The 25,750-nt window shown below is 45.1% G+C and overlaps 1 protein-coding gene across 3 annotated transcripts in view; it reads right to left on the bottom strand.

Moving 5' to 3' along the window:
* DENND3 (DENN domain containing 3) overlaps window positions 1-25,750 on the bottom strand; it is a 46,918-nt gene continuing 21,168 nt past the window's right edge. For all 3 annotated transcript variants that reach the window (XM_079984163.1, XM_079984162.1, XM_079984161.1), the window contains 15 exons: window positions 25,303-25,458; window positions 21,879-21,975; window positions 18,186-18,289; window positions 17,320-17,498; window positions 16,104-16,625; window positions 12,350-12,612; window positions 11,308-11,478; window positions 9,919-10,048; window positions 9,457-9,564; window positions 7,528-7,664; window positions 6,713-6,873; window positions 4,878-5,011; window positions 2,155-2,267; window positions 1,899-2,036; window positions 1-215 (listed from right to left, as the gene is read on the bottom strand). In XM_079984163.1, the coding sequence (XP_079840289.1) occupies window positions 15-215; window positions 1,899-2,036; window positions 2,155-2,267; window positions 4,878-5,011; window positions 6,713-6,873; window positions 7,528-7,664; window positions 9,457-9,564; window positions 9,919-10,048; window positions 11,308-11,478; window positions 12,350-12,612; window positions 16,104-16,625; window positions 17,320-17,498; window positions 18,186-18,289; window positions 21,879-21,975; window positions 25,303-25,458 (2,614 nt within the window). In that variant the 3' untranslated portion in view covers window positions 1-14. The remainder of the gene's footprint in view (window positions 216-1,898; window positions 2,037-2,154; window positions 2,268-4,877; window positions 5,012-6,712; window positions 6,874-7,527; window positions 7,665-9,456; window positions 9,565-9,918; window positions 10,049-11,307; window positions 11,479-12,349; window positions 12,613-16,103; window positions 16,626-17,319; window positions 17,499-18,185; window positions 18,290-21,878; window positions 21,976-25,302; window positions 25,459-25,750) is intronic.

Here is a 25,750-nt window from a genome sequence, read left to right as displayed (position 1 = left end):
TGAAACACTGAACTTTATTCAACCTTCCAGATTGCTATCTTCCCTTCTTCCTTTCCAGAGCCGCTAAGAACGTATCTGTCCTCTGCTGAGCAAAGAGCTTTCACTGTGTCGATGTGCCCAACCAATTCTTTCTCCACCGTTTTCTTTTCCACATCAACCACATAGATCTTTCCTTTGGTTTTGCCTTGAGAAAGACCTCTGCCGCCAACCCATATCTGAAAGGCAAACACGTCCTTTTAAAACAAAATACTGTATTTCCATTGTGCATGTAAATATGCATTATTTTAATCATTTATTCCAGCAGTAACAGGAGCAGCTGCAAGAAAGTGGGGGGGGGGGAGAGACCTCAAACTGGTGACTAATAGCTAATTTATTAATGTAAGTACTAATGCCCAACTTATTTTGGCATATGTGATCACCTTCAGGAGACACAAATATATAGCTCATCTTTAATGCCTCAGCATACATTTCTGAGGTGTTTTGTTGAAACAGGAAAACAGAGAACTGCATAGTAATATGGATCAACTCAACATGTTAGCTGCATAGCCAAGTGAAGTTTAACATTTAGTAACCATGTAAGCTAGCATCACCATCTGCTTATATTACCGTACTTTTCCATGTATAAGACACCCCCTATTTTAAAGGTAAAGGTAAAGGTACCCCTGCCCGTACGGGCCAGTCTTGACAGACTCTGGGGTTGTGCGCCCATCTCACTTAAGAGGCCAGGGGCCAGCGCTGTCCGGAGACACTTCCGGGTCACGTGGCCAGCGTGACATCGCTGCTCTGGCGAGCCAGAGCCGCACACGGAAAAGCCGTTTACCTTCCCGCTGGTAAGCGGTCCCTATTTATCTACTTGCACCCGGAGGTGCTTTCGAACTGCTAGGTTGGCAGGCGCTGGGACCGAGCAGCGGGAGCGCACCCCGCCGCAGGGATTCGAACCGCCGACCTTTCGATCGGCAAGTCCTAGGCGCTGAGGCTTTAACCCACAGCGCCACCTGCGTCCCCTATTTTGGGGGACTCTAATTTAAGAAAATGGGAGAGATGGCACAGAGTTGTTGAGCTTGGGGGATTACCCAGGGTTGTTGACCTTTTTTGGGGGGGGCTGCCAAAAATCGCTCAACACGCATCACAAAATCTACCTCTTGACTGTCCTCTCGTCGGCAGAAGCTGCCAATCACCCGCCCTATTACCACAGCGTCAGCCAATCAACGCCATTGACGCAAAAACCATAAAACGTCCAAAAGCCGCTGACAGCCGTGGCAGCAACCAATCAAACGTCCACCCTATGCACTATCCATGTATAAGATGACCCCAACTTTTAAACATACATTTTACAGAAAAAAAACCCTGGTCTTATACACGGAGTAGTACGGTAATTGTTATTTAAATTAAAATAAGGCATTTGAGACTGCCCACTCCATTGTAAGTAAATTATAAATAGTTGGTAGTTATAACTAGGAAGGGGAGAGTATGGTTATCCACAGGCTGTCAGATACAAGCAAACTGATAAATGACAGAACACACCATTTTGCCTTCACTAATTCTGGATGCGTCATGAAAAAGCTACGCAATGCCATTCTGGAGTCCTTGAAGGAAAAATACAAAAAAATACTTTCCAAGTGTGGCTGTTTCATTAAACAACGAGAGGATTATAGCTAAAGAACCCTGAAACCAAATCCATGAGCCGAACAGAACTTTAGATTTGTGATGTGGCAAATCTGAGAGGAGCTTCAAAAGCAGCTTGTAATTATAGAGAGGGGAGAAGTTAATTCAATGAACCACAATTCAATGGAGTTAGCAAGCAGCTCTTGCATAAACCTAGGCAGACTTCTGTATCATAGCTGAGATCACTGAATAAGCCACAAGAAGCAAACAGAGTTCCTTTGCATCCGATTTACCTGGTTTTTAACTTTCATCATACACGTGATCTCTGAGCAGTCTTGCAAGCTGATCTTTTGAGAGGGTGTCGAGAGATCAGCCATGTTCCAGAAATACAACTCAGTGCTCGCTGAACATGATGCCAACACTTGCTCACTCTAAGGCAAAAGCGAAGAGAAAGGCAGGAGAATACTCTTATTAATGCAAAGGATTGTCTAGCGCGTTTAGGTTAAGGTGGTAGTAGCAAATCGACTGCCACAATCTACTGTTACATACCTCGGGGAACAACTGGAAACAGAGGAAGGGCATAGCTCTCACGTTGTCGTCCATTTGTACCCTTTGCCGAATAATACCATTTGTTGAGAGGACCAGAATACAGGTCCCTATACCTTAAAACAAACATTCATAAAGCGCTTAGTGACAAAGATATTATTGTCTCATTAAAGCAGAAATGAAGATGGTGGTGCATGGATCCTTTACACTAAATGATACAAGGCATGACCGAAAAGTAGGGTGAATCAGCCCTGTACGTCATAATAGGAACTGATGGATTCACAGAGACATGTGGGAGGTGTCTGTCCATATCTCAGCTAACATATGCCCAGGTGTCTCAGCATTTGTTGACAGCCTACGTTCATGTGGCAGCTGTTTTGTTGTTGTTTAGTCATCTTAGTCGTGTTCGACTCTCCGTGACCCCATGAACCAGAGCATGCCTTGGAAACTCTCTTCTCAAAGCTTCTCCTTTTTTATATCCTTGGAGTTTTCTTGGCAAAATACTGGAGTGGTTCGCCAGTTCCTTCTCCAGGTGGATCACATTTAGTCTAAACTCTTGGCCATGACCTGTCCGTCTTGGGGCTGCTTAGTAATAATAATAATAATAATACCATTATTTTCATTGTACAACCTGTGTACAATGAAATTAAACGAGCCTCCCTCCCCCACCCCCAAACACTCAATCTCTTATCGAACAACACACCACCTCGCAAGTCAATTTCGCTATGTTATTTTCCGTTCAACAGCCTAACAGCCCACGGATAGAAGCTATTTTTTAGCCTGTTGGTACGGCTGATTATACTTCTATATCTCCTGCCTGATGGTAGAAGATTAAAGGGGTGATGGCCGGGGTGTGAGTCATCCCGGAGAATTTTTCTCACTCTCCTAAGGCAACGATCCCTTGCGATGTTAATAGTGCAGTGCGTTGTGATTGAAAATGGAGCAGAGAGTCAATATGAAATTCTGTTTCAAATGGGGTAAATCGACATCGGAAACCCACGAAATGCTCACAATTGTGTACGGAAATGAAGCTATAACCCGAAAGACAGCGTATGAGTGGTTTAAGCATTTCCGTGAAGGGCGGTGTCAGGACACTGCCATCAGCTCAGTGGCGAGAGGTGGAAAGGCAGCTGGATTACAGAGAGCCCCCAAAGATCGTGGGAAGCAGCACTTCCTCAGCGGAGGAGGAAGTCCCGCCTCAAGTGGGGAAAAGCTGCAGGGCTTGGAGGATGAAAGGAAGAGCCAAGGTACCGAACCTGAGCAAAGCGGGGAGGAGGGATATCCCCCTTTACCCAAGCCTTCCCTGTGCAGTAGGTTTTCATGCGGAGAAGGGAGGAGTCGGCTAGGGGTCAAGAAACTACTCTGCTGGGGAAAGTTTAAGGACGGCCCACTCTCAGATTCTGCTAGTGACTGAGGAAGACATGGAGTTTAGGCGTTCTGCACTGTAAATGCTTTGCACCAATAATAAAGCTTTTGAAAAGACCAGTGAGGGATCTTGCCTGTTCACTCTCAAGCAACCACCCAATAGGCATAACAGGTGGCAAACCATTGAAGATGACCCTCAGTCTGGCAGACCGTCAACAAGCAGAAGGGCGGCAAATGGTGACAGAGTTCAAGAGTTATTGATGTGGGATCAGCGTTTGCCCGTCTGAAGGATGGCAAAAGGATTTCATATTCCAAGTGAAATCGTTCCTGAGGTTACTGAGTTGTCCCACCCTCCATATTCTCCCGATCCAGCCCCACCGAATTTCTTTCTTTTTCCAAAACTAAACTCTGCACTGAAAGGGCACAGATTTCCCAACATTTCACATGTCCAAGCTGCTGTGACGAGGGAACTGAAAGCAGTATGAAAAGAGGACTTCTCCAGAAGTTTCCAAAAGTTCTACAAACATTGTCAAGGGTGCGTTGTATCAGATTTCTGTCCGATTTCTGTGACCATTCACCCAACTTTCCGGACACACCTTGTATTTTTTTTCTAACCTTAACACTAATATTCTTAACTATGGAATAGTTTAGCAAAAGGATATACAGTGGCGCCTTGAGTTACAAACGCCTCAGGTTACAAACGCTTCAGGTTACAAACTCCGCTAAGCTGGAAGAGTTACTTTTGAGTTGAGAACTTTGTCCCTGGATGAGAACGGAAATCGTATGCCGGCAGCGCAGCGGAAGCAAGAGGCCCCATTAGTGAAAGCACGCCTCTAGTTAAGAACAGTTTCAGGTTAAGAACGGACCTCCAGAACAAATTAAGTTCGTAGCTAGAGGTACCACTGTAAATGGTTCACAGGAAAGAAAAGAGAACGTGTTTGGGACCCTAATCTGGTTCACTGTACCTTTTGGGGGCTCCCCCTATTTTCTGGTGCTGCCTTCTTCTTATTAAGCATTGGAGGGAAATACCAACGCTGTTAGGAAAACTGTTTCTGATAGGAGCACCAGGTGAGCTCTATTCCTAATGCAGATAAATGCTTCTGACAAAGCATTGAAACAACACGCCTACATTTGCAGCAAGGAAGAGTCTTCCCAGAAATGAAATTTAAATTAATCAGTCCCACGGTTTCAGCTGTAGTCCGCTAAAGTTATTATACGCATTTGGCTGACGGTCTCCAAGAAAGAGCAGGGGAAGGCTGAAGGTGGCCGATTTCTTATGAATCAAAGTCAGATGTGGCTTTCCCACCCCCTTCCTTTTAAATTACATTCTTTTCAGCTAAATGAAGACACAGGAAACTTACAGCACCAAAGCCTGTTACTGTGGAATTTGATAGCAGTCAGAGTTTCACAGGGCAGCTGGAATCGGTGGTTGACTTTCAAGGTGCTGATGTCCCACATAATCACTGTTCCGTCCACGCTGCAAGAATAGGCCTCACTGCGCATGTGCAAGGAAAGTACGTGATGTTAGGACATGTGTTACTAAAAAATTTTAAAAGTCGACATAAAAGGTAATACAGTGGTATCTCGGTTTTCGAACATAGTCCATTCCGGAAGACCACTTGAGTTCCAAAACGTCTGAAAACCGAAGCATTTACTTACGCAAGACTCAATACGGAAGCCGTGTGGCACATTCAACTTCCAAAAAGCATTCAAAAACCGAAGCATTTACTTTCAGGTTTTCGATGTTTGAAAACCGAAACGTTCGACTTCCGAGACGTTCAAAAAACGAGGTACCACTGTACTGTGGTTGAGGTAACAACATGTAATTCTATTCATGAGTCACTATTTGCCCGAGAAGTCTGTGTGTGTGTGTGTGTGTGTGTGTGTGTGTGTGGTGTGTATTGTTCAATCTTCAAACATTACCTTTACCCCTCCTGCTTTTAAGCTAAAAAAAAATCGCAAAAAATTCCAAGTTTTGTGATATCTAGATTCTAGCCTCCCTTCAATGCAATCTTTTAGCTCATACTTTCCAGACAAATGAGTAGTCACCACAGTGGGAGTGAACTAAAACTTGTCCAATAACATTTCTCCTGCTTTAGGGCTGTGCTACTGTTTATATCCGTAAAATAGCCTACTATATCCGATCTCATGAATTAGATATTGAGAGAGACACACACACTACTGAGGAACCAGATTTTGGACCTAAGACCTCAGCTCAAACCTGGTGTCATCCAAACGGGTCTGCTCTTATTTCAAATATGCTCATACCTCCCCCACATCCACCTGGACAAAAGGCGAAAATGTGACTGGAAGACGAATTACGTACATTTTCTAGTTTCTAAGCTCATCTCTTCGCAAGGAGTTTTCTTGCTATTTTGACGCATCTCATGGATTAGAAAGTTCTGCCGGCAACAGGAGAGAACCAGCCACTACCTCGGGGAAAGGGAACCTTTGGACCTCCAGAAATTATTGGACTTCACCTCCCAATCAGCCACAACCAGCATGACCAGGAGTCAGAGATTTTGTAGTGCAGGACGACAAGAGGACTGCAAGTTCCCCATCTCTGTTTTTCACTTAAAATTTATAGGTGAAATATTTCAAGTGGATACCCAGACATGCGCAAGAGAACAGAAATGTTTTACAAACTGGTGCATCATCCAGCTTCTCTTGCAAAAACCATGAATGGTTGTAGTTCCCACAGCTCTCGTGTGCAACCCTTTTACTGTGCTTCCTTTTCCTTCCCCATGAAATTCCACATACTTGGACATTTGGCTTCATTGGGTTTAAAAAATTTCTCACTAAAATTTCCCCCACATGCTAAGACTGCACAGTTGCAAAGCTACCCCCTTGTATTCCAACAATAGTTTCCACTAAGCTTTGTTAATAAGTTCTGTGTCCTCTAGGTTTGGGGAGAAATAAATTCAAAGCTGCTCTCCAGGAAGAGGTCCTAAGAAACAGAGGCTCAGAAATTCCTCAAGCAGCTGCCTATCAGGAGGTCCACAGTCTGGCTTTTGGCAGTACATCATAGTTCCATTTTGAGGGAAACACTGTGAGGAAAAAGGGGGTCCACCAATAGAAGTCTCTCTCTCTCTCTCTCTCTCTCTCTCTCTCTCTCTCCCCTGGTCCCTTACACTCAGGATACAATCCCAGTTGGTCTTTGAACAAGAGAACCTGCCATACTATATATTCAGCTGACCTGGAGCTGCTATCTCCATTTTTCACAATGATGTCCACAACTTCAGAGCGATGGTCGTTCAGCTGCTTATTGCAAGACATGCTGTGGGTATTGATCAAATAAATAATGGAGTCCTGAGAACCGATCCAGACTTGGCTTTGTTCCACCATTACCATACAATTCTGCATTTGTAAGAAGAAGAAGAAGAAGAAATACACAGCAAGACTATATCACTGCAACATGGAAGCTCTCAATATCACACCAAAACGTTAAATCCCTGAAAAGCCTTGATGATTCTGAAAGACACACAAATGTTTTCCAGAGGTGAAATTCCACTTAACTGTCTGTAACCTTGAGTCTCTTGGATGGGCAGTTCCCTATCCCAAACACTGTTCTCTGAGGGAGGAGGAGCATCTGTCTCTACTGAACTTAAGGAAACACCTGTACCCCTTTCTGATATATGCTGCTTAGAAACTTGAGCCTCTCAGGTCCTCCCGGCAGTATCTCTCTGCCCCCATCTCTCAGTGAAGCCTTGAAGAATTCCAAACAGTGTGCATCAATTTCATTAGCAGCTAGCCACTATTTACCGCCCAAGAAGAAAACACAGGTGGTTTTCCTTCTGCGCCATTCCCTGGATTTCCTGATACAGTATATCTGGACAGAATATATTGCCACATAAATAACAATGAAACAGAAAAAAAACCAACACAGCTCACTTCTACCAAAACAAAAACTAAAAGGATGGAAAAGTTTAAAAAGTCAAAACGCCCATGCACGCTTCAATACTTTTTGCTAGAAAATTAAAAATTATGCAGTATTTGCACAGTGTTGCTTACCAGTTTAGAGTTTCCTACTTTAAGATAGTGCTGTATGGACCATGTAGATGCATCGAACACGACCACCTTCCCCTCATTTAAGGCACACCATAATTTTGGGTGGGCATCCCCATGCTTTTCTGCTGGATCAAGTTGCCCTAAGCGTTGGAAGGAGAAAACAGTGACACACTTGATATAAAATACGTTTGAACCAAATACATTATCGAGCAATGTACTATCTAAGAGTATACATATGGCTATGCCATCTTACAGATTGGGATACTGAGGAACACTGAAGAGCAGCTGTATTTCTGATACCTATTAACATCTCCCTCAGCTGTTACCCTTTTCACTGTGTTTTTGTTCAAGACAGTCCCTGTATTTTACAAAGCTTAACAGAGCCAAGAATGAAGAGGATGCAGGTTTCAATCCATCAGCTTTACACGGAAGACCTGCTCCTGAACTATTTCCAACACAGGTGGTGATTGTAAGAACCACGCTTCAGCTTAAAGTACCGGCACTTTCTAGACTGGCAGGAGCAGAAAGAGAAGAAACACTTTTTCTGGTTGCATAGCCAAAATAAATTATTTTGATACTATGCTATACTACACTGAAATACTTATATGTTCCTTTGATTGTCCTTGAATGTCATCCTTTTCTGCCACAGCCTCTGAGAACCACTGCAGTATGGTATTCACTCCTGAACTACTCTGTCATGTGTCATTTAGCTCAGGGTTTTCCAAACTTGTGTCTTCAGCTTTTTCTTCTTTGGACTACAAATCCCATCATCCCTAGCTAGCAGGACCAGTGGTAAAGGGTGATGTTAATTGTAGTCCAAAACAATTGGAGACCCAATTATGGGAAACCCTGATTTAGCCTACACAGAATAGTGAGATAAATAAAGGTAAAAAGTAAAGGATCCCTGGACGGTTATGTCCAGTCAAAGGTGACTATGGGGTTGCGGCGCTCATCTCGCTTTCAGGCCGAGGGAGCTGGTGTTTATCCACAGACAGCTTTCCAGGTCATGTGGCCAGCATGATTAAACCGCTTCGGGCACAACAGAATACTTCGATGGAAACCAGAGCGCACGGAAACACCGTTTACCTTCCCACTGGAGCGGTACCTATTTATCTACTTGCACTGGCATGCTTTTGAACTGCTAGGTTGGCAGGAGCTGGGACCGAGCAACGGGAGCTCACCCCATTGCGGGATTCGAACCGCCGACCTTCCTATCGGCAAGCCCAAGAGGCTCAGTGGTTTAGACCACAGCGCCACCCGCGTCCCTTTTTAGTGAGATAAATATTTGGCCTTGGAATGAGGATACCAGAGTTCTTACTGCCTCCTCTCCTCGGCCATATATCTCACCAGGAGGCCTCTTTCTGTTATCTACCCCAACTTGTTGAGAAGCCAGCATACCCCATCCCAACACACTGGGGTGCTGTAATGTCACCAAGTGCCACCAACTCCAATTGTTCCCTGACACACACCCCTTCCAGGAATACAGTATTCCATACCTGGTATATCCAGTGGTGATGTATGGAAGTGAGAGCTGGACCATAAAGAAGGCTGATTGCCGAAAAATTGATGCTTTTGAATTATGGTGCTGGAGGAGACTCTTGAAAGTCCCATGGACTGCAAGAAGATCAAACGCATCCATTCTTAAGGAAATCAGCCCTGAGTGCTCACTGGAAGGACAGATCGTGAAGCTGAGGCTCCAGTACTTTGGCCACCTCATGAGAAGAGAAGACTCCCTGGAAAAGACCATGAGGTTGGGAAAGATGGAGGGCAGAAGGAGAAGGGGATGACAGAGGACGAGATGGTTGGACAGTGTTCTCGAAGCTACCAGGGTGAGTTTGACCAAACTGCGGGAGGCAGTGGAAGACAGGAGTGCCTGGCGTACTCTGGTTCATGGGGCACGAAGAGTCGGACACGACTAAACAACAACAATACCTGGTGTATAAAGTAAGACTTCTACTGCTTGTGGAAAAGTTTCCCCAGCTGACGGATTAATCTTGTGCTTGAGTGTTTCTCTTGTTGTTTTGGGGACCATCATGGGCACTGAAGAAGAACAGACAAATACATGATGTTGTTTTTCAAAGTTACTGTCAGGCCCAGGAGCATAAACACATGCAAATGCCTGAAGAAATAAAGGCCAGTCACAGAACGAAAACAGAAGTCCGTTTGGAAGGCAGTCAGAATAGTCACACAACAGGTCCTAGCATTCTGCTCCTCCTATTATTAGCCCTGGGCCTTTGGGTGCAGTCAAACTCTGACACACTGTACTCTGGCCCCTAGGTATTCCTGGGCTTGGTGCATGATTGGAGATGCCTTGAACCAACAGAGTTCTGGACGATGCTCTTAGATACAGAACAACGTTTCTAGCAGGAGCATTTAAGCCACAAACCAGCTCACCTTCGTTCTTCATCTTATCAAAGTAAGATAGCTTGGAAGCAGCATAAATGATCTTAGAGGACTGCAGCACACCCACGACTGCATCCATCAGGAGAACGTTTGTAAGTGCTTGTTGAATATACTGAGGGTCCTAGGGGACAAAATGAAAAGAAGCCATTATGTTCTGTGAAGCGCCCTGAGACCTCCGGGTATAGGGCAGTATATACCGTATTTTTCGCTCTATAAGATGCACCAGACCACAAGACGCACCTAGTTTTTGGAGGAGGAAAACAAGAAAAAAATATTCTGAATCTCAGAAGCCAGAACAGCAAGAGGGATCGCTGCGCAGTGAAAGCAGCAATCCCTCTTGCTGTTCTGGCTTCTGGGATAGCTGCGCAGCCTGCATTTACTCCATAAGATGCACACACATTTCCCCATACTTTTTAGGAGGGAAAAAGTGAGTCTTATAGAGCAAAAAATACGGTAAATTCAATAAATAATAATAATACTTGCTTTTTGCCTTCTGTTCCCTTTGTTTTAAGAAAAAGCCCATGTTTATCTCCCAATGTGTATGTCCATGATCATCCCATTCGGCTTTCCACGTGTGCATAATGCAATACAGTGGTGCCCCGCAAGACGAACGCCTCGCAAGACGGAAAACCCGCTAGACGAAAGGGTTTTCCGTTTTGGAGTCGCTTCGCAAAACGAATTTCCCTATGGGCTTGCTTCGCAAGACGAAAATGTCTTGCGAGTTCCTGCGGGGTTTTTTTTTCTTTCCCCCCCTTTTTCTAAGCCGCTAAACCGCTTATCAGCTGATCCGCTAAGCCGCTAAAAGCCGCTAAAAGCCGCTAAGTCGCTAATAGCGCTAATCCGCTAATCCGTCAATGGGCTTGCTTCGCAAGATGAAAAAACCGCTAGACGAAGAGACTCGCGGAACGGATTAATTTCGTCTTGCGAGGCACCACTGTATTCTATATAATCACATTACCAAATTCAATCAAACAATATGAAACCTTTGTTTATTTACTTATTAAGTTCCCAATTTAGGGAAGGAAATACTTTCCGTCATGACCTTTAACTACCATCCAATTAACAGTAAAAACGGACTGCACCAATCCATCCAGAATCAGGTTGAAATGTGCGCCAAGGAAGCCATACAATAAAACGGTTGTTTAAAATACGGATACAGAAGATGTCAGGTGCATTAATCAACAGTATCGTGGTTTTTGTAATGACGGCTGCAGTCTTGGCAAAATTGGTCACTTCACTTCTCTAATTATTAATCTCCTCTTACAACTGAAGGCGAGCAAAACATGGGAATTTGAAAGGTCAACGGGATAGTAAAAGCGTATAAAACTTTTCTTTTGACAATACAAAACATGTTTCAACTGCCAATTCAAAGTGCCAGACCTTGTGATCATCCGCCATTTTCTTCCCGGCCCACATCTCCTTCACCATCAAGTGCCACAGATCACATTCAGATTTAAGATTTGCTTCGAAAACCTCCTTTTTGGACACGGCTTTTATCTTTAGGGTGGGAATCCGGAGAAGCAGGAAAGCAACTGTCGTACTCTTCACTTCCTGGGTTTGGGGGCAGTGGGAGAAGACGGAGAAATTAGAACTGAAAATTGAAGTGAGGCAAAGTACAGCTACACAGCCGTCTCCTCCAAATCCCTTCCCCGTAACTTTTTCAGTTCCTCGGATGCTAAGCTCTTTCCGGAGACTTGCTTTTCTCTAAACCAGGCATGGCCAAACTTGGCCCTCCAGCTCGTTTTGGGACTACAACTCCCAACATCCCTAGCTAACAGGATCAGTGGTCAGGGATGATGGGAATTGTAGTCCCAAAACAGCTGGAGGGCCAAGTTTGGCCATGGCTGCTCTAAACAAACAATGGTCACAGTAGCATAGGTGTGGAGAAACCACAAGCCTTCCAGATGTTGCGGAACTACAAATTCCATCATGCCTGGCCATTGGCTATGCTTGCTGGGGCTGATGGGAACTGAAATTCAGCAACACCCAGATGGCCAAAGGTTCTCCAAACCTGCAGCAGATGCAACAGAGCCCCCGGATTGTATTGTATGCGATATTATTAAAATGCTGGGGGGTGGGAGAGTTTGCATGCAAGTTCCATTAAGAGATGGCAAGAATTTCCAGCACTGAATAGGTTGTCAAACATGCCCCAGACACAATTTGACGCGAAAAATTAAACTTTGGTATGGCAAAACTGATGTTAAAAGCCAAACATGTACACAAGATGATAATGACGGTTTTGGATATAGGGTTGCCTCAACTATTTCTTGTGCATACCACCATCAGCCCTAAAGCACATAAATATATAAAAAGCCTCTATAAAGGCCACCAACTGGGATATAAGGTAGCCCCAAATCTGCAGTTGTATAATAAATATCTTCAAAATTAGGGAATTTGGGTATTGAGTCTATGTCGCACTCACCTCTATGTCCCTGAAAGTTGCAATCTCTTGGTAGCCGGGCCGAACTCCTTCAGTCAGAAGGAACAAGCGCTTTTGAGTCATGGCTATTTTCCCAACTCCTTTGTTTGTTTTAACAGAGGACGACAACTTGTAGACACATTCATTTTTGTCTAAGTGTTCTATCACGCTGGGGGGCAGGTTTACTTCTTGCGCCTCTGCTTCCGTTTCCTTCCAGTAGGTGTAAAAGTCCTTAAATGTTTCTGGGTCTATTTGTTTCTGATGTCCTTAAATGAAAGGAACCATTATTTCCTGTTAACATTTCTACACAACCTGAGACACCCTGAGAAAAGTCAGGCTAACCTGGTTTGACCTGACACAGGAAGCCAAACTAGTTCTTCCTTTTACCCAAGCAGTGGGGAAAGGATTTAACTTCTGTGGCAAATGTGTTTTGAGATTATAAACCACGTCTTACAACATTTAGAATTTATTGGACTCTGTTTCATTCATGTAGAAAGGGATTATCTATGACAACGTGTCGCTGGAGATGTAATAGGGGAAATGATTCTTTGAAACATAGGTTTATGCAATCTCCAACGCTTACGAATTTCTGGAGGAAAGTATTAGGATGCATAGGGACGCAGGTGGCGCTGTGGGTTAAACCACAGAGCCTAGGACTTGCCAATCAGAAGGTTGGCAGTTCGAATCCCCGTGACGGGGTGAGCTCCCGTTGCTCGGTCCCTGCTCCTGCCAACCTAGCAGTTCAAAAGCACATCAAAGTGCAAGTAGATAAATAGGTACCGCTCTGGCAGGAAGGTAAACGGCGTTTCCGTGCGCTGCTCTGGTTCGCCAGAAGCAGCTTAGTTATGCTGGCCACATGACCCGGAAGCTGTCTGTGGACAAACACTGGCTCCCTCGGCCAATAAAGTGAGATGAGCACCGCAACCCCAGAGTCGGGCACGACTGGACCTAATGGTCAGGGGTCCCTTTACCTTTACCTGTTAGGATGCATAAATACTACTGGGGGGGGGATAAAAATTGTCAGATGATAATATTATCCTAAACCATATGCCAACAATATGGGGTTTGACAGCGGGTCAACTTAGATGGACTCTTTGCACCTTTACTGCAGCCAAAAGACTGATATTGGTTCATTGGAAAGAGAATACCTTTGATCAATGGATACAAGATATGATAACTCAACATATGAATGGATTGCTTTTGGACACAGATTATGTATAGATAAATATAATGATATTTGGAATGCATTTATAAAAGTTATAATGACTTGTTAATAATTTTATATTCATTGGAATAATATTATTTATATAACCGTACATTGTATTTTGTCACAGTTTGCAGCACTTTTCTGTTTTTGTTTTGTATTTCTTCCCTTCCTTCCTCCAGTTTATTTCTCCACTGAAAGTTTTCAATAAAATATAAATAAAAACAGTAAGCTCTCGCTTTTCTTCTTCCTGGCCTGCTGCCTCTGCCATTACGGCCCCTAACATCTCAAATTCAAGTATCTATCCTCTTTTTTCTGAATGGAAGAAGTGGCTTCATAAGGAGTAGGCCTTGCAAGAGGAGATAGGGCAAGTGAGACGAAGTGGGCAACCCAGTCGCAGAAGAAACGGGAGAAACAGATCCGCAGCAAGACACGGAGAAGCAACAGCAGTGCGATGGCTATACCTCATCCACAAAACAATTGCTAAACCTGCCGCGATGTCCCACAGATAAAACCAAAATCAGCTGCTACTATACGTACCATCTGTGCCTGCAGAACTGCCTTCTGAAAAAATACCTCAGCAACTATTATCAATTTACCATTTTAAGTATGGGTCAAGTAACTCTGCAATTGCTGCTGGTATCATTGCCGCAGTCTCCCACTGAGCCTAGGCAATGCAAGCCAATATACACAGAGACAGATTCCAGACCTGGCCAAGGAAAGCATGCCAGCTCTCAGTCGCAAACATGCACAGGTTATTAGAAGTGTAAAATGAGACATCAACCGAACCACGTGAAGCTGGCAGTTTTGCCTGCACAAGGTAGGTGCCGTTTTAAAAATCCATCTCACTTTGGATGATAGCACTGCAGAGAAGCAACAGAATCAGCCCAAGTATCCCGTGTTTTTCACTCATAGACCTTTCCTCTGCAACAAGACTGGCCTCATTTCATTCCTACCGTTATTAAGCTACGGATGCAGGACTAGGGCAAACACAGTACAGTGGTACCTCGGGTTACATACGCTTCAGGTTACAGACACCGCTAACCCAGAAATAGTACCTCAGGTTAAGAACTTTGCTTCAGGATGAGAACAGAAATCGTGCTCCGGTGGCACAGCAGCAGCAGGAGGCCCCATTAGCTAAAGTGGTGCTTCAGGTTAAGTACAGTTTCAGGTTAAGTACGGACCTCCGGAACGAATTAAGTACTTAACCCGAGGCACCACTGTACAGTGGTACCTTGTGTTACGGATGGGATCCGTTCCGGAGGCCCGCCCGTAATGCGAAAAGCCTGCAACTCGAAGCACCACGTCTGCGCAGCACGATTTGGTGCTTCTGCGCATGCGCAAAGTGTGATTTAGCGCTTCTGCGCATGCGCAAGCGGCGAAACCCGGTACTTCCGGGTTGCTGCGGGACACAAGACGAAAACATGCAACCTTAAGCGGACATGAAGTATGACTGTAAAAGTCATTAAGGGATAATAAGAGCACCAAAATATGGAGAGAAAGAGAGAGAGCTCAGTCAGTAGAGCATGGGAATCTCAGGGTTGTGGGTTTGAGCCCCGCATGGAGCAAAAGATCCCTGCATTGCAAGGGGGTTAGACTAGATGACTCTCGTGGTCCCTTCCAACTTTTATGATTCTATGGAAGCAAAATTACAACTGAATATGCATCCAACCAGTCATCAGTGATTATTACTAATGTTGTTGTCTGCACTGCAGTAATCATCTCAGACACTATGCAACAAGCTAGCAATGGAGAACTAAGAACAGGTGGCAGCAGATCAGTATTTGCTTAGTGGCTATTGGTTGCAGGATGCGTGCAATCACTTGGTAGGCAATAGGCTTCTACATCACGAGGAGACTCTAACCCTGCTTGTGGAGCCGTGGCACACCCTAAAACCTGCATATCACCCTGGATCTGTATGATCAAGCAAGAGATTTCAGTTCAGGCTCTAGTCCAGTGCAGAGTGTTGTGTTTATAGCAGATAAGGGTAAAGGTAAAGGAGCCCTGTTGGGTTAAGTCCAGTCAAAGGTGACTATGGGGTTGCAGCACTCATCTCGCTTCAGGCCAAGGGAGTCAGCGTTTGTCCACAGACAGCTTTTCCGGGTCATGTGGCCAGCATGTCTAAACTGTTCTGGCACAATGGCACACTGTGATGGAAACCAGAGCGCATGGAAACACTGTTTACCTTCCTGCTGCAGTGGTACCTAATTATCTACTTGCGCTGGTGTGCTTTCGAACTGCTAGGTTGGCAGGAGCTGGGACCGAGCAACGCGATCTCACCCCATTGTGGGGATTCGAACCGGTGACCATCCGATCGGGAAGCCCAAGAGGCTCAGTGGTTTAGACCACAGAGCCACCCGCATCCCATGTTTATGATACAGTACCTTGCTGATTTGGTTAGGTTTGCCAGCATCTCCTTTGCAGCAACAAACGTATCGGGGAATGAACATGTTTTACATCAACAGTAAGAGCAATCTTCGAGGAAGAAAAAAAGGTAGGCATGAAAAATTCTGAGGAAAACAACTGCTTTTGAGCATATTTTTCTCCCCTTACCTACAGTCAGTGCATCAAACAGCCGATGAATTGTGTCTGTGTCTCTGACAATCCCAGATTCTTGAACGAACTTCACAAAGTCATCAAGCTGCATGTGTGTTTTCGGCAACTGGAATTTTTTCACACGGTCGTCTACTTTGCTTGTTTCCCTTTGGTTATCCATCACTTGACTGATCAGCCTCTTCAGCTCTGGCTTCTGATCCGCTTGGGAACGTTCGGAAGGAGGAAGGTTTTCCACCACTTTCCTCACAAGGTCTGTGGGAAATATCCGTATGTCTGTCTTATAAAGGTTCTGGAAGTCCGAAAGCGCATTCAGAAGCTTTCCTTGCATCAAACTAATAAGTCCCCGGAGGTAGAAATACCTTGCCAGAAGCGCAGAGTTATCGGGAGACAAAATATCTATAGCTCTGCTGAGATAAATATTAAATTCAAGGTAGTAAGAAAAGACACACTGGCTCAGAAGAGGAAAGTGGATTTCTGGGATCTTGAAAGTAGTCACTGACTTAGAGGTTGATCTCGTATCTAGAAAAGGTAACAAACAATTGCTTACAACTAAAACAAATGCAACTAAATAAAAATAATTATACAACTTTTAGAAGGCATCTGAAGGCAGCCCTATACGGGGAAGTTTTCTTTTAATGTTTGGTGTTTTATTATGCTTTTATATTTGTTGAATGCTGCCTCGAGTGGCTGGGGCAACCCAGTCAGAAGGGGAGCGTGCAAATAATAAAAATAAGATTACGATAATGAAAGTAAGATTAGGAAGCAATAGGCCAGGCATAGCCAAACTCGGCCCTCCAGATGTTTTGAGACTACAATTCCCATCATCCCTGACCACTGGTCCTTTTAGCTAGGGATGATGGGAGTTGTAGTCCCAAAACATCTGGAGGGCCAAGTTTGCCTATGCCTGCAATAGGCCACTGACTATTGTTTTGCCTGTCCCACAATGGTTTCAACGCCCCTACTAGGAAGGCTTGCTTATGTTAGTCTTCTGAAAAGGATTGCAAGGAGACTGGCGAAACTAATGGCACAGCGCTTTGCAGTCGGACGAATCTGGATTCTGAGACCTGACAACCTTTCCCTAACGGCCGTGGATTGGTCTTCAGAATGTAGTTCAAGAGAGGGGCGCTGTATTTGACGTTTATTTTATCTTTTTCATTTACACTGGAATGAGAAGAGAAACAACCACAGCAGCCCAGTTAAGTTCTCCTCTTACCTTGCTTCACGTCTAAACGCCGAAGAGACGAATTCCTCGTCGGGCCATCCTTTGGCGCAATCTCTTGCAGATTAGGCAAACTGAGTCCCATTCGCCTGCTCATCATGTACTGAGGATTAAACCTTCTCGAAATTACTTTTTCCATGGTTGGCCTCCTTGGGCTGAGCAGTGAAGTTAACCTACAGATAACAACATATATATATATATACCAAACCTACTTGCAGCATCCAACAAACTCTCTGCCCTTGTGGCCATCAGGAAACCCAGGCTAGGGCATAGCCCAGGCTGCGTTTCACAAACCCAAAGACATTTAAAGGTAAAGGTAAAGGTACCCCTGCCCGTACGGGCCAGTCTTGACAGACTCTGGGGTTGTGCGCCCATCTTACTTAAGAGGCCAGGGGCCAGCGCTGTCCGGAGACACTTCCGGGTCACGTGGCCAGCGTGACATCGCTGCTCTGGCGAGCCAGAGCCGCACACGGAAACGCCGTTTACCTTCCCGCTGGTAAGCGGTCCCTATTTATCTACTTGCACCTGGAGGTGCTTTCGAACTGCTAGGTTGGCAGGCGCTGGGACCGAGCAGCGGGAGCGCACCCCGCTGCAGGGATTCAAACCGCCGACCTTTCGATCGGCAAGCCCTAGGCGCTGAGGCTTTAACCCACAGCGCCACCTGCGTCCCTACCAAAGACATTTACCAACCCATATAATTATTTGATGAAGTGGGACAAGGGATTTCAAAGATTATTTTAAATCATGCTTCTGTAGCAAAACATCCTGAAAAGAAAAGAAAAATAGCCATGTGCTCAGCAGAGTAGAAAAGGGTATTTTGCCATGCAGCCACTGTATAAATAGTGAGAAGGCGTCTTCACCTGTCTTTCTCAGCTTCGGTGCTCAGCTCGAGGCGGGCAAAAGCATCCATCCTTCTGTTAAGGCGAGCTTTAAGGAAAAAATGAAATATATAGGTATCCAGCACCTGCAAAGCATAACAGGAAAGTGACGTTAGTATCCTGACATATCCGAAGGGCTAGCTATTCACTGACATGAAACGTCCACTTAAAGCTGGACTTGTATGTCTGCACACTTACGATTAGGGCAGGCTTCCTCAGCCTCGGCCCTCCAGATGTTTTGAGACTACAATTCCCATCATCCTTGACCACTGGTCCTGTTAGCTAGGGATCATGGGAGTTGTAGGCCAAAATATCTGGAGGGCCATAGGTTGGGGATGCCTGGGCTAAGTCCATTGCTTTATACCAGGCTTCCTCAACCTCGGCCCTCCAGATGTTTTAAGACTACAATTCCCATCATCCCTGACCACTGGTCCTGCTAGCTAGGGATGATGGGAGTTGTAGGCCAAAAACATCTGGAGGGCCGAGGTTGAGAAAGCCTGGATTAGTGCTTCACACCAGAAGTTCACCTGTTTTGGTTTTTGGTGAGGGGAAGGGGAGACACATTTATCTAAGAAACTTCCCAATGCTCTGACCAAAAGACCAGAGGTAGCATTATTATCCATTTACGATGGGGTGGAAGGTTCACAGGCTAGGAAGAACTCGCTCACAAATTTATTGACAAGCTGCACAAATTATTATAGCCAGGAAGTGGAAGGGGCAAGCAGAATGTAAAATGGAGGAATGGTACAAAGAGGTTTGGGATATAGCTATTAATGATAAATTAACACGTGCCGTTAAGGTAAGATGGGGAATATGCAGGAAAAATGATTTTGAGGAGATATGGAGAGTGTTTGTAGAATTCGTACTGTTAAAACGGAAAAGGGTCAAGAGGTGTTGAAATTTTGTGAGGCTGGATAGTTACAACGGAATGGTATCGGTGGTGGGGTGCACATTTTTATTCTTATTTATTTATGGTTATTAGTTTGTCAAAATACAAATAAAAACAAATAAGAAAAGAAAAGAAACTTCCCAATGCTGCGTTTGTTTTTCTTTTTGCTGTTTTTTTTCCCCTTTCCCTTTTTGCTCTTAATCACACACATTGCTTCTCCAAGCTGCTGCTGCTACTTTTTAAAAGCAAAAACAACAGGATCTTCTCCCTGGGAGCAGTCATGTGCTCAAACTCAGGGAACAGGACCACAGAGTGAACCGCATAATGGTGCTCAATGATAAATTTGGCCAGAGCTCGCTAAGTGTGGGCATAGCTGAGGGATGGGGTGCCAAACAAAGCAATATGGCCCTCCGTCTCAAGGGGCGAAGAAGAAGAAGAGTTTGGATTTGATATCCCGCCTTTCACTCCCTTTTAAGGAGTCTCAAAGCGGCTAACATTCTCCTTTCCCTTCCTCCCCCACAACAAACACTCTGTGAGGTGAGTGGGGCTGAGAGACTTCAGAGAAGTGTGACTGGCCCAAGGTCACCCAGCAGCTGCATGTGGAGGAGCGGAGATGCGAACCCGGTTCCCCAGATTACGAGACTACCGCTCCTAACCACTACACCACACTGGGAAAACACACACACACACACACACACACACACACATATGTGTGTGTGTGTGTGTGTGTGTGTGTGGTGTGTATAGGTAAAGGGACCCCTGACCATTAGGTCCAGTCGCGGACTCTGGGGTTGCGGCGCTCATCTCGCTTTATTGGCCGAGGGAGCTGGCATACAGCTTCCGGGTCATGTGACCAGCATGACTAAGCCGCTTCTGGCAAACCAGAGCAGTGCACAGAAACGCCGTTTACCTTCCTGCCGGAGCGGTACCTATTTATCTACTTGCACTTTGACGTGCTTTCGAACTGCTAGGTTGGAAGGAGCAGGGACTGAGCAACGGGAGCTCACCCCATCGCGGGGATTCAAACCGCCGACCTTCTGATCGGCAAGTCCTAGGCTCTGTCGTTTAACCCACAGCGCCACCCACATCCCATATATATATATATATATATATATATATATATATATATATATGCAGCTTTCAAATCTCCTTCCTGGGGAGAGCATTCCACAAGCCACTGCAGAAAGGGCCTGGTTCTCATGTTGCCACCCTCCAGACTTCTCACAGAGGAGGCACACAAAGAAGGGCCTCAGTTGATGATCACAGTGTCCGGGTGGGTTTCTTGTGAGGAGAAGCCACCTGTGAGCTATTGCGGTCACATAGAGCAAATTGCAAGAGTTCAACCAGGACGTGACAGCAGCCAGATTTGCCTTTTCCAAGAAGAGTCAAAGCTGTTACACTGGCCAAAATTGTGGAAAAGGAACACAGGCACGTGATCGTAAAGAGACAGAGCTGTTACGCTTTTTCGATGCAAGGGCTGAAAAACTGAAAGGAGGGGGGTGGGAGTTCCTTCTTTTCTAATTCTCTCTTTATTCTCTATGTGCCTTTTTAGCTGCGTTCATCCACTAGGTGGCATGTTATCGACATGGGATATTGGTTTCTCAAGGGTTGCAGTCATCACTGACAGCCTCGCCAGAATTTCATCACGCGAACAACAATTTGTTGATGAGACACCCTGCAAACTCTTGTTATCCATTTCCAAAACAACGCTGGTGGCTTATGTTCAATGGATGACCAGGACCTATAGCGTTGAAGGATGGGGAAGAGGTGGTGGGCATTTGGATCTGACACTCAAGCTCCAAGGAGGCCCCTCAAATTCGGACCCTTGTTAAAATTATTGGCATTGGGTAAGTTTCGCCACTTGTCCTCAGGCACTTGAGACCAAAGTGTGACAATCTCACAGCTTAGAAGGGCATGTTTAAACAAATAACTGGTACAGATTTAGTCATGTTAAAAGAGATTTAACTGATATAGATTTAGTTCTGCTTGAGTTTTTGTTCTCGTGTTATTCCAAACCTAGAATCAGGGGCAGAAAGACTGGAGATCTCCCCTCTTGTTTTATATTTATGGTCTTTCGTTTCCCCACATTCTCCTCAAAACAACCCTGTGGGGTAGGTATTTGGGGCCAAACCCAGTGTTTGGCCCAAGATCTTGCAGTGAACTTCATGGCTGCGTGGTCTCCCAGATCCTAGACCAAGTAATATCCCACCACTTTATTTCATAATCTGGGAAGTAGGCCTAAAAGTGAATATACAGGCTGAAGGAAATGATCTTTTCCCATAGGTCTGGAAGGCTGAGGAAGCCCCTGCTATAGGTTGTGTGTGGCAACTTTTAACAGTCCACTAACGCTAGCTAATTCATCCTTCCGGGCCCCACAAATTCACCCTACCAGGTCCAGGGTCCACCAGCTACCACTGAGGTATTCATGGCGGTTTCCTGGACCTTGCCAACAGATGTCATAGTCCAGGCTCTTCCACTCAGAGGAGAGGGCAGAAGGACTCAGGGAGCTGGCCTTTCCAGCGGTTTTAGTCAACGTTCTCCCACTACATAATGCTATGCCAAAAGGTGAAATCCTTCTTACGACCGAGCTGCACAGGTAAGACCAAAGGAATGAATAAACAGCTAGAAGCTAAATGGCTTAAAATAAATAAATAATTGAATTCATGTACTTCCCATAAAAGAACACTTGTGAAGGAAAGCTACAGGCCACATCCAAAATACCCGGATTCTTTAAAACTTTATAATATTGAGTGACAAAATGATACAAATCAGTTCTGAAGATTTACCTTTTTGTAAAACTGCTGGTCGCACACTGCTCTCGTTTTCATAAATTCTTCACTATTAAATACTCTGTGCTCATAATTCAGATGATCTTTCACCTCCCTATTGGTAAAACAAAATTATCAAAATCAATCATGAATAAAAGTCCTTATTAATTGTGCTCAGTTCTTTAGGTGGAATCATTAAACCCACGCCCCCCCCTTAATTCTATTGTAACCTGCAAGCTTTCAGCAACACATCTAATACAGCAGAGCACCCACCACATATAAATGACACGGGGGAAAGGCTTGTGTCATGGAAGTGTACAAGTTAGGGGTGGAGAAGGAATTTGTCTGGGCCACTTTTCACAGAATCGTAGAAGTGTAGAGCTGGGAGCCCAACCCCCTGTGAGTTGGGGCCTGAACCCACAGTCCTGCGATTAAAAGTCTCCTGCTGTACTGACTGAGCTATCTCAGGGGACCAAACTGGCCTGACACTCCCTAACTTGCTTGTGGATAAGAACAAAGCTCCCAATTGGACAGCACACTTTGGTATATTTTGAAATGCATTTCAGGGCAGAACATGCACACACAAATAGGTTTAGGAAACTGATACACATGAAGGATCATTCTTGTATATAATAGCTGAAGCCAGTGACTGATGTTCTGCAAATCAGTCTAACCCCTTTTTAAAGCCATCTGCCCTAGTGGCTATTACAGCAAGATGGTCTGCAAGCAATACCTTATTGTTAATTATTGCAAACACACACATCCCCGATTCGCAAGCAACAAACGCTTCGCATTTGTATTTTTCTTGGTCCTGGATTCTGGCGCATAAAGCAGTAGAAGAAAGGAAAGACACTAGTGGAAAAGAAGAACAAAGGGAAAGTTGGAAGAAAAGGACGAAACAAAAATCTCAAGTCCATTGACAGAACATTGTTTGGCTTTAGAACTGTAAAACTTTACCTCTTCAAAGAAAGCATTAGCTCAAATATTTATGAAGGCAGCAATAATTTCCCCTGAGTGTTGGTACGCCTGACTATGGTGCTAGGGGTACCAATTCTGTGCAGTGAATTAATATTGCAGTTTTGAAAAAGACATCCCTAGCATTCCCCCCCCCCCCCCGATTCCAAATTATTTTCTCTCGCTCGCTCTTTTTTAAAAAAGCAACCACAATGATGCTCAACTGGTGTTATGACCTTGGGTAGATGCAACATTTATTGACCTCGTTCCACACCGACTCATCTTCTTCCACCAAAACTCCACTAGCTTTTCAGCAGTGACCAGAGGGCAGAATCGTGTCTGCACTGAATTGACCATTAAAAACAACTCAGGCGCATTTCTAGCTCTCATTGGAAGCAAACTATGGTCAGCAGCCTTTGCAATCCCATAGTTAACACTGGAAAGGGAAGGGGAGGAATTGAGGAGGAGAAGAGAGAACACAAACTTGTAGGATGCTCTCAGTTATTTTAACCACAGTTAAGATCAGCAAGGCATCAGGAAATGTCACAGCTGCATGGATACAAAGGCAAACGTCAAATGAGTGCCAAAATTCAGGTGGACCGTTAACCTTAATTTAGGCACAGTTAACCCCCCCAGAGTAGATGGGGGGAGGACAGAGGGGAGGGAGTCCTGCTACATGAATGGACCTCATTCCATGCACACGTCAACTTAGTTGAAGCCCATCCAATAGGTCTATTCAAAGTAAAACTTATTTGAATTCCACCCTCAGTCGCCACATTACAATGAATTCACACAGAGTCAACTGGCAACAGCCAAAAACCCACTTGAAAGCTACAAGCATGTAATCCCTTTCTCTTAACAAGGATTCTGTCCTCAAGACTAAGTCCTGGAAGCCTGGGGAGATTCATAACATTACTCACTGAATTGTTTGCAGTGCCCCCCCCCCCTCCAACCAGCCGCAAGTCTGATGAGTAATGCAATGCACTTTCCAGCCGGACAGCTGAAAAGTACATCTAACGTAAATTAGGGTAATTAACATTCACTATGAAGTTAAAAGGGATGTGGGTGGCGCTGTGTGTTAAACCACAGAGCCTAGGACTTGCCAATCAGAAGGTTGGCATTTCGAATCCCCACGACGGGGTGAGCTCCCGTTGTTCAGTCCCAGCTCATGCCCACCTAGCAGTTCAAAAGCACGTCAAGTGCAAGTAGATAAATAGGTACCGCTCTGGCGGGAAGGTGAACAGCGTTTCCGTGCGCTGCTCTGGTTTGCCAGAAGCGGCTTAGTCATGCTGGCCACATGACCCGGAAGCTGTACGCCGGCTCCCTCAGCCAATAAAGCGAGATGAGCGCCACAACCCCAGAGTCAGTCACAACTGGACCTAATGGTCAGGGGTCCCCTTACCTTTACCTCTATGAAGTTAAAAGGAGCCCTGACACATCAGAATGGAAGCCCATTTAGTGCAGCATCTTGCTCTCACAACAGCCACCCATCTTCTTTCTTCTTTGGCAATCACTTGTAGCTGAGTAAGATTGTCTTCCATAAACACGGTTTTAACCATGAGTCCATAAGTGACTGTGGAGGCCAATTCTGGATACACATGTCCTTCCACAGTGGGGACATTGGTTTCCAGGCCGGAGTTGATCACGGTGAGGGTTTACCACATTTCTCCCTTGCGTCCTGAATTCGAGTGTCTTCAAAGCCCATGACAACTTTGGTAAAGCCTGTTCTCCAATTGGAGCGCTCACAGGCAAGTGTTTCCCAATTTTTGGTGTTTATACTACATTTTTAAGATTTGCCTTGAGACAGTCTTTAAACCTCTTTTGTTGACCACCAGCATTACGCTTTCCATTTTTAAGTTCGGAATAGAGTAGTTGCTTTGGAAGACGATCATCAGGCATCGGCACAACATGACCAGTCCAACGAAGTTGATGTTGAAGAATCATTGCTTCAACACTGGTGATCTTTGCTTCTTCCAGTACACTGACCTTAGTTCACCTGTCTTCCCAAGTGATGTGTAAGATTTTTCGGAGACAAAATGGAATCTTTCCAGGAGTTGGCGTTTATAAGTGGTCCATGTTTCACAGGCATACAGCAAGCTTGGTAGTACAATAGCTTTGTAAACAAGCATTTCGGTTTCCCTGTGAATGTCCCGGTCCTCAAACACTCTGCATTTCAATCAGGAGAAAGCCGCACTCACAGAGCTCAGGCGATGCTGGATTTCAGCATCAATGTCGGCCCTTGCGGAAAGATAACTGCTGGAGCCAACCCTATGCCCAGGAGAAACACTGCCATAACTGAGTGTCAGAGTCAATGCCTCATTTATTCCTTCACTGAATCAAGGGACTCTTTGCTTTAGCACAGAACAGAGCAGCAGAAGCTCAGAGAGAGAGAGAGAGAGAGAGAGAGAGAGAGAGAGAGAGAGAGAGGGAGTGCAAATGCTTTGAGTTCCAGAATCATGCACTGTGCGAGCGTTATTTCAGCACCTACCTAAAAATATTGACTATTAACTGCAGAGTAATCTGTTGAATTTCAGAATTCAGCCTCTGTTGCCAAATCCTCCTTCGCAGCTGAACTTCACCAAGGTCTGTGCAGGAAGCAAGGTGGGAGAGCTCCAGGTCATAGTGCAGCTGAAGATTTTCAACCCTGCAGGGGGGGAAAGAGCACGTAACTCCCTAAAAGTTAAATCAAATTCACCCTGGGTGGGGGGAGCCTGAGGATTCCACTCCCCATCCAAGAGAGATGTGGGGAGATGACAGGACAGGTATTTTCTCAAGAGTCAAAAAATCACCCAGCCTCAACGGTAACCCCAGGGATGTAGGAAGGGGAGAAGCAGAGTGGAATGGCTTCAAGGCATCCTTTGAAACCAAAGGCCTTAAGCTATGCCTGTCTCGACAAGCAATCAGACTTAAGAGAGAATTTGGAGTATATATGGGGG

This window comes from Podarcis cretensis (assembly GCF_951804945.1).
Source record: "Podarcis cretensis genome assembly, chromosome: 7".
In the NCBI taxonomy this organism is placed as follows: Eukaryota; Metazoa; Chordata; class Lepidosauria; order Squamata; family Lacertidae; genus Podarcis; species Podarcis cretensis.
The sequence above is the reverse complement of the archived record's forward strand: the minus strand, read 5'-3'. Positions and strand labels throughout refer to the sequence as shown.